The following is a 17,193-nucleotide window of genomic DNA, read 5'->3' as shown; positions in this document are numbered from 1 at the left end:
ACTGGCAGGTGCATTCACTCTGAGAAACACGGTACTTTTCACCAGAGAAGCAACCAAGGAAGCCATTTCTGGCAACACTGGGTTCTTGGTAAGTAAGCCTAAACGTCCCAGGGTTTGTAGACACTGTGGTTAAAGGTGTCATTGGACTAGTGAATGCAGGTCCAAGAGGAACATATGAGGTAACCTCTTGCCATTAGAAAGCAGCTTTGGAGTCCTAGCTCGGGGCTCAGCAGCAAAAAGTACAAGCCGTTCCAGATAAAAGCAGCTGAGAGTTACCAGGTTATAAAAGAAACTACTAATACAAAATGTATTTGGCTTATTGATAATATCCTTTTAAGAAAGCAACAAGTCGCTTCCGGCCCGGCTCTCCTGGAGGAAGAAGCGAGCGGAATTCGGTGGCTCTTGCGAGCATTTTCTCAACTTCTACAGGCTGGAATGGAGGGAGGCTCTTAAAGGGCGAGAGAGAGAGAGAGAGAGAGAGAGAGAGAGAGAGAGAGAGAGAGAGAGAGAGAAGAGAAGAGAAGAGAAGAAAGGGAGAGGGGGAGGGGGAGAGAGAGAGAGAGAGGAGGAGGAGAGTGGTCGTTGTCTTTCGTTCTTCCCCCTTGATCTGAGGCTCTGTGACGCAGTCTAGCTTCTTGGACATGTATGTATGCACGTGCGTGTGGTCAGTAGTGTTTGAGAAGCTTGGAGGAAACGTCTCAACACGGCTCTATGTTATCTCTGACCGAGCGCTGTTTCCTGTGAGCATCATGGCTTCGCGAATAAAAGTTCAGAATCCTGGCTGCTAGGTTGAGATCAGGAACTTCGCCGAGGCTGGAGCCAATCGGCTGTGTGGGGGTTAAAGGAGGGTTTCAGTGCTAGCTAGTATAGCTTCACTTTGGGCTTGGACTTTTGGAGATTGAAGGATGCTGGGGTTGCCTGAGATCGGAGACCCAAGTTATCTACGAGCATGCGTGTTTTGTTCTTAACTGTCGAGGGTGGAGGTGGGGAGAATGTTGAAAGCATCAAAACTTTTACTTCATAATAAAAAAAAAAGAAAGCAACAAGTCTCATTCATAGTAAAGAAAAGCCCATTTTTTTGGACACAAATGGGGAAATATAACAGAAGTTTTGGTGTCTTTAAAAAGTTATGTTATGGAAACATTTTTTTTTAAATCCCAGGTGTGGGATAATGTGACTGGTCCAGATTGTCCACTGCAGCAGACTTGCCTCGTGTAGGCTCTGAGATAGTCATGATCGTTGCCAGCTGGGGATAGTTTAATTCTGAGAACTCTGGAGAGGGAAGGCCAGAGCCAGCAGAAAGAGGAGCGCTCAAAGAAAGAAGGCAGCCCTTGATACCCACCTCCACCCCTGCTCCTGGTTGCTGTTGATGCAGTTTGATGAGAAGTTGGAGATACCCTGAAATGAAGATTGAACTTGCCCAAAGGAACCCAACAACTCTAACCAGCAGGATGTAGCTAAGAGACCTACAGCCCTTCTCCCCACTATCCTTTTCCCTCCTACCTGGTGTTAGAAAAGATAGGGATGAAGAAGGGAGAAAGATGTAAGTAACAACAATAAAAGAGATTTTTAAAAAGCGCTAACACTTAAGACTAAAACTAAAGAGAAAAGTGATCAAATAAACACAAGGAGTTACGTTTTACTTAAAAATCCTCAACTTCATATGTAAAACTGTAAATGAAAAAATAATCACTCTGAGGTGTTACTTCTCACACATCACTACCAAATTCTCAAAAAAAGTTTGGCAATACATTGCTAGCAAGACTTTGGGAAAATGGACATTTTTACACTATTTGTGAAAATGTGTAATTCCTACAAAGAACATAGGAAGTTGGGCATAGTGGCTCAGGGTTGTAATCCTAGCACAAAAGAAGCTGATGTAGGAGGATCTTGAGTTCAAAAATAGCCTATACTACCTAATGGGTGCCTAAGTATAAAAGAAAAAAACAAAAACTCAGAGCTTAAGAGATGGATTAAGGGCACTGGTTGTTAGGATCCAAGTTCAATTGCCAGCACTTATATGATAGCTCACAAATGATCTGTATAACTATAGTTCCAGGTAATCATATGGCCTCTGTGGGCACTAGGCATACATTTGGTGCAGACATGCATGTAGACAAAACACAAACAAAAATAAAGATGAAGCTGGAGAGATGGCTTGATGTTAAGAATAATTGTTGCTCTTGCAGAAGACCCAATTCAGTTCCCAGCCCCACATGGTGGCTCACAAATATCTGTAACTACAGTCCCAGGGGAGCTAATGCCTGCTTCTGACCTACATGGGCATCAGACATTCATATGGTACACATACATATATACAGGCAAAATACTCCTACACTTGAAATAAATCTTTAAGAAGGACTTTTAAAATAATTTTAAAAGTTTTCATGTACACCTTAAACCTAGGATTTTTCCCTAAGCAAGGCAGAGTTATTGGATATGGTACTATTTAAAATAATAAATTATTGAAAGTAAGTTTTCTTCCAAGAAGTTTGTTGTAATGGAGTTAATACTTATACCATGAAGCACCTGCATGATGACTTTACAGCTATATACAGATAAATGTGAAAAAAATTCTACATGCTCTATGTATCACAATAGAGTGATTTTTCAAGATACCTTGCTATTCATAAAAAAAGACTTCCTACAGATACACATACACAAAATTCTTGGTAAATAACCACCCTCCAAAAAGTTGTTCAAGCAAAAACTTGGATACAAATGTTCAAAGTTGCAGTAAGGACAATAAACAAAATATGGAAACAACACAGATACATATCAATTAATGAAGAGATAAAATGTGGTATATACAATTGCATAATATAGTATTCATCCATAAAAAAGTACTAGCACATGCTATAACATGAATGAAATTAACAACCTTATGCTAAATCAAAAAAGCCAAACCTAAAAGGTCAATTATATGATTCCATTTATATGAAATACCCTAATAGAATAAGCAAATCCAGCGACAAAACAGATAAATGGCTGCCAAGCACTGAAGGAATACTGGGGAGTAACTTATTAATGATTACTGGGCTTGCACCTAAAATGAAGATATTCTGAAATTAGATAGTGAAAATGGCTGCATACGCTACAAATTTACTACAAGTCATGAACAGTATTTTAATGTATTTTCCATGTGCCTGGACTATGAAAACTGTAGGACATTTGTGAAAATTTTAAGAAGAAAGAATTACAAACAGGTCTTTAGGTTTTCACTGACATCATTTAGAAAAATTTTTAAATGCCAGGTGGCAGCACACACCTTTAATTCCAGTCTTTGGGAGGCAGAGGCAGGCAGAGCTCTGTGACTTAGAGGCCAGCCTGGTCTACAAAGCTAGTTCTAGAAGAGCCAAGGCTACACAATGAAACCCCATCTTGAAAAAACAAAAAGATTGAGTACAGAAAGGTCAACACAGGTGTGAATAAACAAGAAAAGCTTCATAAGAAAGCTTTAATCTCACCACTATAGGTTAGTAGGCTTTATACAGAAATACAGGAAGAAAAAGACTGTAAGTAAATATTGATGCAGAATTTTCCCACAGTTTAGTGCTGGCTTTGGTTTACTGTGCTCTTATTTATATTGACTGGGATATAGTTGATCTATTTTTCTACCTTTGTGGTATGCAAGCCAACCTATGATGAGGTATTTTCAAAGAATGTTTACTAGGTAAAACTCTAACTTTTTTTTAAATTTTAAAGTAAATTATTAGATTCTATTTCCCTTCCTAAGCTCTTGTGATCTTACCAGGCTTCTGACAAAGGGTATTATAACAATGGAGAGCTGTAGCTATGTGGTAGTGTAAAATATGCAGTAAAATTTTCTAAGACTAGCTGTTATCTAGAATGTCAACTCTCTTCACTGATATCTAATCAAGGAGAGAGAATAAAGCCAGGTATGGTGGTGCACACCTGTGATCTCAGCACTGAGAAGCAGGGGCAGGCGGATCTCTGTGAGTTCAGGGCCAGCCTGGTCTACAAAGTGAGTCCAGGACAACCAACACTACACAGAGACACCCTGTCTGGGAAAAAACAAAAAAAAAAATTAAAAAGGGAATAATGCATTCATGGAAACATAACGATGGTTTCTTCACTCAAGAAATACTGAACACTTTCTAAAATCTAGACAGAAGATAGGATGAGGTAAAGAAGATACAATTAACAACACTACCATAACTCAGGCATAGCCTCTACACCTCAGCAACAAAGAGCATATCCATTTCCCAGATCTGACTACTCCCCACTTAAAAGGAATCAAGATTCTAGGAAGAAACAACCAATTCCAGGTTTGTGACAGAAGAGTACAAGATAAGCCTGAAATACCATTTTTGCCTTAAAACATTGTCTAGAATGTTCAAAGACTAGTAGGATCTGTCAAAATGATGCTTAAAGGGACTCTAAATCTAAACCTCAAAGGGAAAAATGAGAGGCTGGTGAAATGGCTCAGTGAGAAAGACCACTTGCTATGAAAGTAAGATTACCTGAGTTCAAACCTCCAGCACCCTAGTAATAACTGGGTGTGGCCTTACATGCCTGTAACCCCACTGCTGACGGACAGGTGAATGGATTCAAGGAGTTTCCTGAATAGCCAGCACAGACAAAACCAGCAGACTTCAGTTTGGTGAAGAGTAAAAAGGGAAGATCCCTAATGTCGTTCTTTGGCCACTGGCACACTCACCCACACACATGCGCTCAGCAGCGCCACCACACAAAAGGAAACTGATAGTGTGGTTCTTAAGAATGCACAGTTTTGAAGTGATAATATAAAAAACAGAGAAGCTGGGTGCAATGATACCCTTAGCACTTAATAAACACATGAGACTAAGGCAGAACAATCACTTGAGTTCAAGAGTTTGATATCAGCCTGAAAACATGGCAAGACCTTATCTCAAAAGGTAATTAAAAGGGTAATTTAAAAATAAAATAGGATCACCAATAGCTACTCAAAGCATTGGATAAACTTTGTGAGGAAATGGGATATATACAATATACATGGCTTAAAATCACCCTGTATCTGCATAATTACAAAGGATGAAAGAAAGTTTTGCAAGTGATCTGACATTATTATCTTTTTTTGCATTTTTTATTTTATTAATTACATTTTATTCATTTTGTATCCCCCCCATAAGCCCCTCCCTCCTCCCCTCCTGATCCCACCCTCCCTCCCCTTTCTGCATGCATGCCACTCCCCAAGTCCGAACCTCCCCTTTCTGATCTTAGTCTATCAGTTCTCATCAAAAGTGGCTGCATTGTCCTCTACTGTGGCCTGGTAAGGCTGCTCCCCCCTCAGGGGGAGGTGATCAAAGAGCAGGCCAATCAGATTATGTCAGAGGCAGTCCCTCTTTCCATTACTATGTCCCACTTGGACACTGAACTGGCATGGGCTACATCTGTGCAGGGGTTCTAGGTTATCTCCACAAATCCAAGAAACCAAAACTATAATAATAATGGAATGAAAGACATGAGAATGTCTCCATTCCATATCAATCTTGCAATACTTTTTACTGTTGCCAAAATATATAACTTGAACCTAAACACAAAGAAGCAAGTAGGAAAATCCAAGATTTTGGGATGTTCAACTAAAAAGCCAGCCTTTTAAGTTTTAATATGAAAAACAAAAAGAATGAGAAAAATCGTGGTACAGATGTTCAATGCAAAATAAGACCAAAGAGTGAAAGACATAAAAACTAAAGTAGATTCTGCATCTTAAAAAGTTATGGGAGCCAAGGAGATGGCTCAGCAGGTGACAGCACTTGCTGAGCAAGCCTGACACCCTCAGTTTGGCCCCTAGAATCCAGGGTTTGTTTGTTTGTTTGTTTGTTTGTTTGTTTAAAATATGAGATGGGTGGTACACATCTATAATTCCAGCACTCCTAAATGCTGGAGGGTAAGATAGGAGAAGCAACTATGCTGGAGTTTAGCTCACCTGGACTTTTATAGCAGGACATCAACAGAACAAAAGACACCATGCCTCAAAGCAAGGTGGAAGGAAAGAAGCAACTCCAAAAATCCCTCTGATCTCCAAATGTATATTGTAACATACAAACATGTCAGTACACCCCTCTCCTTCCATCCTTCTCCCTCCCCCTCTCTCTCCATCCCTGTCATAATAAATAAGTAAACAAATATTTTTTTAATTATACAAGATATTGTTGAGCTAAGTAGAAAATTTTTCCTAAAGACAACATGTTAGACAATACCATGACAATGGTGTTGTAGCTAAGCAGACAAGCATCTTTACTCTTAGGAAGCCACTACTGAAGTTCAAAAAACTCACCAAAAAGCCACACAAGGTGGGGTATGCCTATAATCCTGGCACTCTAAGAGGCAGAGGAAGATGGATCTCTGTGAGTTCAAGGCCAGCCTGGTCTACAAAGAGAGTCCAGGACAGCCAAGGCTACACAGAGAAACCCTGTCTCGAAAAACAAACAGAAAAAAAAAAAAAAACCCTCACCACAAAAGTCTCTATACATGTGATTAGGAAAAGAGAAAGAAAGTGAATGTACAAAATGTAATCCAAAGTGAGGGTTATATCATTTAAAATTTCAATTAAAGCAAAATTATTTCCCCAGCAGACTCTTTCCTTTGGACACAGCAACATACTATCACCTACGCGATGCTATCATCTACAAAATTTACTATTGAAAACCACACTATCAGGTTAACAGCTACAACAAAAGCATCATATTTTAAGGAAGTTTGCAGTTTAGTGTTGGGCTGCCTTCATAGCTATCCTGGGACAAACACTGGACAAGCTAAACCTTGTTTTTCTACTATACAATTAATAAAGTACTAATATTCTAGGTATATCACCTCAGTAGGAATTAAGACATAACTTATTGTTGCATTCCTCAAACTCTCCAATTCTAAAATTACTAAAGAACTAAAAATGTTAAAGTACAAAATCAAAATGTTTGGATAATAGGGACATAAAACTTATTTTCCTGCTGAAATTTTTGCTACTTACATGTAATTTTCTAACCAACTTTTTCTCTATTAGAACATATTATCAAAGGCAGACTGTATCATAATACCAAGTCATTTCAAACTTTAGACAATTCTTCAAATCAGAATTTTTCAAAACAAAATGTAGGTACCTTTTCCACAGGTGTCAAGTGCATCATCTTCTATGTCATCATCAAAAATCTCCCTGCCATCTTCCACATAGCCTGTACCATCTAGAAAAATAAAAGTTAACACCGGAATCAAGTTTCTAAAAGTGGCCAAAAGCTGGCATGGTGATATAACTATGAAGTCTCAGCACTCAAGAAGCTAAGGCAGGAGGATTTTCAAGTTTGAAGTCAGCTGAAGTTGCAAAATGATGCTGAGACCATCCTGGGCTACAATGAAAGCCTGTCTCAAAGTAACAGAAAATAAAGTGAACAATAATATTTTATTCATGGCAGAAAACTTCAAAACCTAAACTATATCTATATCTACCTACTTTTAAATTTGGGAGAATTCTGCTCAAACAGGTGTTGGAAAACATATAGCACTCACACAGCAAATGTAGAGTCAAACCCCGCATATTTAGCTAGGTGAGCTAGAGAAGTGATCTGACCAACAGGGTCAAAAGCTTTGCCACAGAAGACTTCTTTATAGCCATTTTGCTCTACGGAAAAAAAAAAAAGCAGCCCTAAAAGCACCCTAATTTTCAAGAAAAAAACAAACAGGCACACAGTTGACCCCTATTATACAAGTAGGAGTCACAAACAAAGTCTTCATCTCCTTTGTCTGGTCAGCATTCTTGTGCCAAGAAGTCAGAACCTATAAACAGGAACCACTAAATTTTATGCTAAAACAGTAGGATCAGCCTTCAAGGTGCTTTCTGTGGCTCCAATTACATCTCACATCTACAATCTGCTGCACTCTTCACAGAAACTCTGGAAGATAGTATCTTATCTCCATATCATAGGCAGAAAACTTGTGTCTTAGTGATATCAACTGACTTAACCAAGGGTAGTTGCAAAGTGGAAAAGGCAGAACCTGAAGTTTATCCCTTAATTCCATAAGCTATGGTACTCTGTGCTGGATCTACAGATTGGAAGTTCCTCACTATTCTTCTTTTAGAGGGGATACTGATGATTGAAACTAAACACGTTCATGTTCTAGGGGATTTATTCTTGGGGATGTGTTTGTATTTTGTATTTTCTAAAGCAGTGGTTCTCAACCTTCCTAGTACAGTTCCTCATGTTGTGGTGACCCCAACCACAAAATTATTTTCATTGCTACTTCATACCTGTAATTTTTCTACTGTTATAATCTAATGTAAATATCTGATATGCAGGTATCTGATATGAGACCCCTAAAGTGGTCATGACCCACAGGTTGAGAACTGCTGTTCTAAAGGATCCTCCAACCACCTTCCTATTTTTATGCTTCCTTGTCTTCAAATAACTAAGGAAATTCTAAACAAAAAATATGATCCTAGCAATACTATGACAGTGTATGCTGACTGTCAACCAAACTGACAGGATCCAGAAGCACATAGTAGGTAAGCCTCTGGGCATGCCTATGGGAGGTTACCTATTAAGGTTAACTGAGGTAGGTACACCCATCTCAAGTGTGGGTAGCACCACTCCATAGACAGGGTCTTTGGACTGAAAAAATAGAAGAAAGCAAACTGAGCACAGAGCATTCTTCTCTCTCTACTTCCTGACTACACTTCTGCCCCTGTGCCTTCCCAAGAATGATGGACTATTGCCTCAAAGAGTGATCCAAATAAACCTTTCCTTCCTTATGTGGCTTTCATCAAATATTTTATTACAGCAAAGAGAAAGATAACTAATAAAAATGCTTCACATTTCCTCAGGCATAGCAAGTGCCCCATATGACAATCAAGAAGTAACATAGTACCTAGCAGGCAATTTCCTCCCACATACCATCATCCACAATCCAGTCATCATCCTGACGTGCCCGAACCAGTTTTGAATACTGCTCTTCATCAACTTCTTCATAAACACTTGTGAGGTCCTCAACCTGCCATTAGAAAGTTTATGAAAAAGCTTCAAATGGAGTGAAAGTGTTAAATAATTCTGATTTAAAAAAAAATATCAGATTGAAACTGGAATGGCAGCCTGATGGAATAGCTGCAACGAAATCATGAGTTCTGACATTCAACACCACTGCAGGGTTTTCCTTAAATAGACATCAATTAACTTAGTATTCCTTTTAGGTGGGTGTTAACATAAGATATTAAATGATTCCATTAGCATAATATACTTGTCACACCATCAATTACTCATCTACTCCATAAAAAACAAACTGAATTATAGCCAATTCTTCATTAGCTGCTTTGGGGATTGTTCACAGAATTTCTAGTCTTGTTTTTCCTATTCATCACAAATGCATAGGCCACACCCATTCGTCACTAACTGAGGAGTACCCTACAAAGACACTAATTTTTGTAACGGTTCGGTTAACTAAATAAAATTCAAAGTATATACTTTACTCATCTCCTCTAAAAATGAACAAAACAAGTTCACTTTATATTCTGTAGGCAAAGAAGAAATGGTTTTTGAGTGATCTGTTTGTTTTACCACTAATCCTCCCTAAATTTCAGATCTTAAAAGTGCATGGGGACCTAAATGGCAAGTCCAGTGAAAGCAGTGAATTGTCAGATCACACTGGCCGCCTGACTGCCAGAGGCTCTGAGCAACTTGACCCACAAATAATAATGAAAGTATCAGACTATGCTCTACACAGGTAAAGCAATAAATGGAACAGATGCACACCACTGTTGGAGCTACCCATGGTGATAAGACCCTGACCTGCCAGATTGAGAATATGGTAGACTGGCTATCGATAGCTTATAGATACCTCATTTAAAATTGCCCCCTCCAAGTCTGCCCTTTTTTTTTTAAAGGGAAACAACCAAATACACTAAAAAAAAAAAAAAAATAAGATCTTAGGAAAAGAATTGAAACATGGGGCCTTGAGGGCCTAACAAACAACAGCTAACTGGATTTCCACTACATAGAATAACTGTAAGATGGAGCTAAAGAGAGATGGATCATTGCTTAAGAAGATTGGAGTTCAGATCCCAGCCCTCCCATCAGATGGTTTAGGACCACCTATAACTCTAGCTCCAAGGGATCCAATATACTCTTCTGGCCTCCTGGGGCATCTATATGCATGTGTGCAAACCCATAGGCAAACACACACAAACACATAATTTTCTTTCTGTTTTGTTTTCTTTTTTTTTTTTTTTTGAGACAAAAAACCTGGAATCACTCTGTAGACCAGGCTGACCTGGAACTCACAGAGATCTACCTTCATCTGCCTCCCCAAGTGCTGGTATTACTGGCATGCACCACAGCACCCAGCTACATAATATTTTTAAAAGACACAGGAAACTTTTTAACTCTATCTTCTGTGTGTGTCTTACTGAGAATAAAATCCTGAGCATTGCTCTTGTTAGGCAAGCACTCTACCACTGAGCCATATCCCCAGTCCAGCAGACTATCTTAAAAAAAATTTTTTAAAGCCCAGTGCTATTGCTTAGCATGAACTTTTTTCAGATATATATATATACAATTAATAATACCATGTATAAAGGACTCAGCCACATAACACCAAAATCTGAAATGCCCCCAGAGAAATCCTTTATTCTAATGCCTACATTAAGAAAGCGCCAGGCGGTGGTGGCACACTCCTTTAATCCCAGTAAAGGCAGGCAGATCTCTGTGAGTTAGAGGCCATTCTGATCTACACAGTGAGTTCCAGGACAGCCAAAGCTACACAGAGAAAACCCATCTTGGAAAAATAAATAAAAAAAAAAAGAACAAAACAAACAAAAAAAAGCTTTACTCCTGCTTGACTATACTTTTAGCAACTCTTTATGATCCTGTAGCTTCATTTAACTTGAATAGTGGCAAATGGCAAAATCCCTACAATATAGTTCAGGCCAGAGTTAAATAGTTAAATGTGAATATTCCCAAGCCAGATCACCTAGGTTCAAATATAAAGATTGTGCCACTAGGATCTCAGTAACCTTCCTGTGCCAAGCTACCTCATCTGCAAAGTAATGTTAATCATACTCTCTATTTCACATGGTCACTAAGAAATAAAAAGCATATTGGTTTGGTAAAAGCACTTAGAATGGTGTGTTAACTCAGAAAGTATATTAGTCGCTATTATCTTCTAGTATTTGTTTATCTCTTCCCAGTCTATACAATTAAGATACTCAGGAGTGTGGAAGGTGAGGCTAGACAATGCTGTGCTTTCTAATTTTGACCTACAGGCCATAAACAGTTTTTAAAAAAATAACAGCCAAGAGTATCCCATTCTATCTTTCCAAAAGGAAGAAATAAGGCCCAAATTTCTAATGCCACACCCCTAGCAAATGAACGTAAGAACAATTCTAAGAAGGTACTTAGCTACACTACTTAATATCATAAAAGTAAAAATACTACTCATCTCCCTTAAGCAAAGGGACACTCAGTATGCTAAGTAAATACAGGTACAACTACTTTCACTTAAAATGGTATGCAAAGCTGCTTATAACAATTCTGAAGAGTCTAGTGCCCTCCAGAATCTGCAAATCTACCTCATGCCCGCATTTGTACACTATTATGTTGTAAGAAGCATGAGACAGTATTTCTACGTACTAGGAAAACTGAGGCATTTTAATTGTAAGTTTGAGACTACCATGAGCCATTTAGTGAGCACCAATCTCAAAACACAAAGGGAAAAAGGTCTAGGTCTCAGTGATAAGAGGTAGCAGATTCTATCTTTGACCTCCCTACTCAGAACAAAAAAATCCTTAATATTTCTAATGGGGTGATTAAGATGACAAAGAACTGCCTACAGGCTTTGAATTAAATGAAACACAGAATTGAAACAGTACTTACTTCATATTTACACTTCTCACCAGCTTTAGCCTTTTTCAGTCTCTCTAAAGCTTCTTGGTGTCCTTTCTTTGATTTTTTTTCTCGACGAGTTCTTGAAGCTACAAAACTCCCTGAATCTGACACATCTGAAAAAAAAAAAAAATGAGTTTTTGAGATGTTATAAAATTACTAGCCATCTTCCCTCAAAACCAAAGGATTGTTTCTAGACAATAATAACCAAATGATTATTTTTAGAATCCAAAATTATTCACAAAGCTCATGGATAAATATGAAGATCCTGTGACTCTTCAGAAATTTCCTCTAACTTCAAGTTAAAAGAACTGAAGCCAGTTGTTCACTTCTCTGTAGCTGTGATAAAGCACTAACCACAAGGGTATGAATGATGAATGGCACATTCCTTTAATCCCAGCACTCCTGGAGGCAAAGGCAGGTGGATCACTGTGATTTGGAGGCCAGCCTGGTCTACAAAGCAAGCCCAGGACAGCCAGAGCTAAAGAATGAGACCCTGTCTCAAAAAAAAAAAGCCCAAGAAAATAATAATACCACTGACCATAAGCAACTTGGAGGATTTATTTCATCTTAATTCAGGGAAGGAATCTTGAGTCAGGAACAGAAAAAAGAAACATAAAGAAATGAATGCTACTTACTGATTTCCTCTCAAAATCAGTTACCTTTCTTATATCTCCCAGGACTGCCAACCCAAGGTGGCATATCCCACAGTGGACTGGGCCCTCACAATCAAGAAAATGCCACCACAGACTCGCCTACAGGTCAATCTGATGGGAAGGCATCAGATTTTCTCAACTGAGGTTCTCTTTTCACAGATGACCCTACTTTGTGTTAAAGTTAAAACTAAGTTCTAGTCTTCCCCTAGAAACAGGAAAATCTCAAAACCATGTACCAAAAAATTGAAAGATGGATATCAGACTTAACATTTCCATCAGAAAAAAACAGGCCTTGAACAATCCAGTGAGTCATAAGAGGAGAATTCATTTGGTGTTCCGTTAATCAAAACAAAAGGACTTAAATAGCATGCATTCTTTGCAGAACACAAAATGCTATGAGACAGAGACCAAAAAGATGGAGTCCCTAAATTTACAAAAACATGACAGATGAGTAGCAAGGAGCTCTCAAACAATGTTAAATACCGTATGCCCTAATAGAGGTATACAGAAAGCCCCTGGAATGTCAGAGAAAAAAAAAATAGCTGGAGCAATTTCAAAAGAGGGCTCAGAGGATTGACAGTATAGGAGTGTAGTAAAAATTCACAATGGTTGAAATGCCTTTTTGTCAAAATTACTGAAATACCAGAAGACCTTAGTGCTCACTCACTCAATTTTTGACCCATCTATGTTTCTGCATTACAAACTGCCCCCCACACACACTTTATCCACAGAGTTAAGATTTTCATACACATGGTGAATGATCAAATCAACAGTGCTGCCTGACAGCCAGGAGTTTAGGCTCAGCATGACTGCCACATACGCCTGTGAAATTGAGTGTTTTATTTTGATATTGATTAATTTACTAAAAGGAGTAATCACAAAAAAGGAGACACTGATAAGAGGCATCCTAAAAACATCCTCGCTGGTTTATGACATTAAAGTGTTTGACTAAGTGTATGACTGAATCAGAAAGAATGTGTACCCAATTTTGGCAATAAACTGCTAAGAACTGTATCTTAAAGGTAAAGTGTAATTAGATATATTATTATCTCCGTAGCTTTCTGGAAATGGAATCTCTGTAACATCTCAGTCTATTGTTTAACATTCACATTTGACTTTTAAATACATTTTCAGAAAGGCATTAAGAGAAAATTGAAGAATGCTGATATTTGATGACAGTCACAAAATCTTGGATGTCATTGAAATTATTTATAAAATCCTGAGTAGGCCTACATGAAAAGGGTTCAGAGATTATTGGGCATAGATATTAAGAATGAATTCTGTGTATTTAAGACCTGTACACCCAACAAACTCTCTAGATATTAAAATACAATTTACTCCACAGGCAACACTGTACATGACACAAAGTTTGAGATATAAATACAAATACCTTGTCCCCAAGTTTATCACAGTCAAGTAACACAAAAGAACCTAAGACTATGCTCAGAATATAAAAATAGTGCCATGGAAGAAGTAAGAATGCAGTGGAAATGGAGAGAGCCATTCGTTTTGTGCAGGAAACTGAGGAAGGTTTCACAGGATGTCTCCAACAAGCCTAGAACGTGGGGTAGAATTTCAACATCACAAACAGGATAAAAAGTGACAGAAACAGCTGGGTGTGGTGGCACACACCTATAATTCTATCACTCAGGGAAGCAGAGCCAGGCGGATCTCTGTGAGTTTAAAGCCAGCCTGGTCTACAGAGTTCCAGGACAACCAAGGCTACACAGAGAAACCTTGTCTCAAAAAAAAAAAAATAACAAAGATAGTGACTAAAACAGATAAAGAGACCTAAGCCAAATTACAATGAAATGAAAATGAAAAGTGTATCCAGAAACTGAGAGAAAGCCAATGTGGAGGCTAATTTCTTTGTAAAGAATACACAGCAAGTAGGACAATCTAGAGTCTAGATTCTAGACATTATGGAACAAATGCCCCAGTTTTGCAATTTAGTGGGTGATATGAAGAGCATTAGTCAGCCAGTTAAGCAGTGAACAGCTATCTTTTTTTTTTTCATTTCACTTTTTTTCTGAGACAGGTAAATTATGATCCTCTAGCCCCAGCCTTCAAAGTGGCTATGTGCTGTAGGTATGTGCCTCAATTACAGGCTCACCTTGTCAACCTGCCCAGTATCTGAAACTAAGAAATTCTCTCCTTGTGTCTTGAGGGTTCAGAGTCTTTGACCAGCTATAGTGGCTGTTCCTGCAAGTAAGTATTCCTTCCCAGATGCCGTATAGCTAAAGCTATAAGCATATCAAATAGTCTATCAATGACAAACAGGGGCTCAGATTTTAAACTGGAAGCTAATCTTCCAAAGAAGGAAATAGGTATTAAGGAAGTATTTTTTAAAAAAAATAATAAAGAGTAAATTTTACAGAACTGAAAATGTAAGGCCAATATAACTCAAGGTATAAACTGTAATATCTGAGTATCTTGCCATATTTATCAATGACTTCCTCTCCGGCCCAGTTTTGTGGCACAGCAGTTATCAGTTTCTGGCTAAGTAGCCTCCAAAGTGGATTTCCAGTTCTACAAGATCTCTGCAAACAACATGGTACTCTAATAAATTTGTTTTGTTTAAAGGAACTGGAGTTGGTTTCAGTAGTTGTAGTGTTTCCTGAGGGAACCACTGTATGCCTTTTTCGATCATTAAACACCCAATCTCTTTCATACACAGTAAGAGTTAGTTATAGACCTTTTAAGACCCTTTCACACTCATGAAAAGGGGCAAATACATCTTCCCCCATAAAGCTGTAGGAATTAAATAAGAATGGCTATCTTATTTTTTACTTAGGAATAGAGGAGATATTAGGTATGCATGTGTGGATACATATTCATGTGTATGTGTGCATGCTTTCGATCTCCTGTGTCTGTGTGTGTGTAATTGTAGGATAATCAAACACATCTGCACATATATGCACTCCACACATCACCTAGCCAACACTTTGGCTTGTCTTCAGAAAGCAAAAATAAAGCAGTTTCCTCAGGGAAGTCTCAATGTGGCACTACACATGACTGTTTACTTTCTCCACTCTATGAAGACAGAAGCTCTATCCATTCTACCCATCATGTTAATGCCAGAGCCTGGCAGAATGCCTATGCCTAGGACCTACATAATAAATATTTGCTGAACAAACCAATACACCAGGTTTTTGTTTTAAGCTTTGAAAGGCTTTCTATACACAACAGGTAATTACATATCTTGCTATTTTTTGCTGCCGCTGTCCAAGTGTTCCACCTTCCAACACACACACACACATACACACATACACACATACATACACACACACACACACACACACACACACACACACAAAGCCTGGACTTTATTTAAAACAAAACAAAACAATTTCTCTAATGCTGTGTAAGTTAAGTTAGCAAAAAGGAAAAAAAAAAGAGTAGCAAGAGGGAAAAAAAAACACAAAGATTCAATATTGTTTTCAAATCACCACTTGGAGTACCCACCCTCCCACAAAGCAAGCAGAGACCGTCACCTGCAGCAGTCTTTCACACAACAATCTTTAGGTCTGCTCTAAAGGAAAAATTCCAGTCACAAGTCCCCAGCAAATACTTAATCAACACCATGACTTAAGAGCTTTCTCAAGATTGCACAGTATCCTCCAAAGAGTGATTTCTTGATGTTCACAGATGGAGTACAGTTTTTTAGGGTGAAGAAAGGGCTTAGAGGCAAATCACTGATAGGGGCTGCAGACTGTTCATGTACTCACATCCTACATCCCATTTGTAATCCAAGCTAGTCGACTCTCCAAAATAATTTGTCTTCAAAAGGAGAGAGAGAGAGAGAGAAAGGCTAAGAAAATTGAAACCTGTGATTTAAAACTAGCTGAATGTAAAGGAAACTGATTAGGAAGCAAGATCTCATTAATGGCGATGCACACTGAATGACAGGACATGTGACACCAGGCTAAGAAAGTGTCTGATTTTAAGTTAGAACTGAAGTTAAGTCACACTTCAGTTGAACACCGCTTAAAATCAGAAATCAGACAAGGCCATCTGCATTTTTGAATTCTACTTTGGGAAATAAAAGATTACCACTCACAAAACGCCTGATGTACAGGGCATCCGAAATGCTACTCAACTGATATTTTTTTTTTCACAAACTTCGCCCAAAATGATTAGATCTGAATATGCAGCACTTGAAGAACTTCCCATAGACTCTGAAAAATTCTTAACATAGAAAAGACAAAATGCCTTTGTATCTAGTGACAGCACTTCCAGCTCTCTCCTCAGTTACAGTGCTAACAATTTCCCTGGGACTTCCTAGATACGGAGGCACACGCATGCTCCATCCCAGCCCTCAAACCGACAAGCATCGAAACCGTTCCAGCCAAGAGAGCAAAACCATGAAGTTTTAACCCGCACGTGCGTGCGACTTATCAAAGAAAACGAAAATAGCCAATGAGTGTGGAGCCTGTCACAAGAAAAGACACCCCCCCACGCACATATCCAAACAAAAATCCTTCAGTGGGCGACCCGGTAGGGAAGACCCGTCCCACACCCTTAGGATCTCCGCCCAGAACGATTAAGGTCAGCGGCCAAACAGACCTGAGGGGCGTTCCAAGAACGTTCCACCTTCTGAAGAATAAAAAAGCGGAGACCCTCCTCTCCCCTCACGCATGTCGCGACCCCCACATTCCCAACAAGGTGCCCTG

The 17,193-nt window shown here is 38.7% G+C and overlaps 1 protein-coding gene across 1 annotated transcript in view; it reads right to left on the bottom strand.

Moving 5' to 3' along the window:
- The window catches only part of Pola1 (DNA polymerase alpha 1, catalytic subunit), a 297,318-nt gene that overhangs the window by 280,031 nt on the left and 94 nt on the right, over nucleotides 1-17,193 (bottom strand). Inside the window, exons 2-4 of the mRNA XM_055608252.1 lie at nucleotides 11,856-11,980; nucleotides 8,886-8,982; nucleotides 7,101-7,181 (exon numbers count right to left, since the gene is read on the bottom strand). Of these exons, the coding sequence (XP_055464227.1) occupies nucleotides 7,101-7,181; nucleotides 8,886-8,982; nucleotides 11,856-11,980 (303 nt within the window). The remainder of the gene's footprint in view (nucleotides 1-7,100; nucleotides 7,182-8,885; nucleotides 8,983-11,855; nucleotides 11,981-17,193) is intronic.

Source organism: Psammomys obesus, unplaced genomic scaffold (assembly GCF_907164565.1).
Source record: "Psammomys obesus unplaced genomic scaffold, mPsaObe1.curated_primary_1811, whole genome shotgun sequence".
In the NCBI taxonomy this organism is placed as follows: Eukaryota; Metazoa; Chordata; class Mammalia; order Rodentia; family Muridae; genus Psammomys; species Psammomys obesus.
The sequence above is the reverse complement of the archived record's forward strand: the minus strand, read 5'-3'. Positions and strand labels throughout refer to the sequence as shown.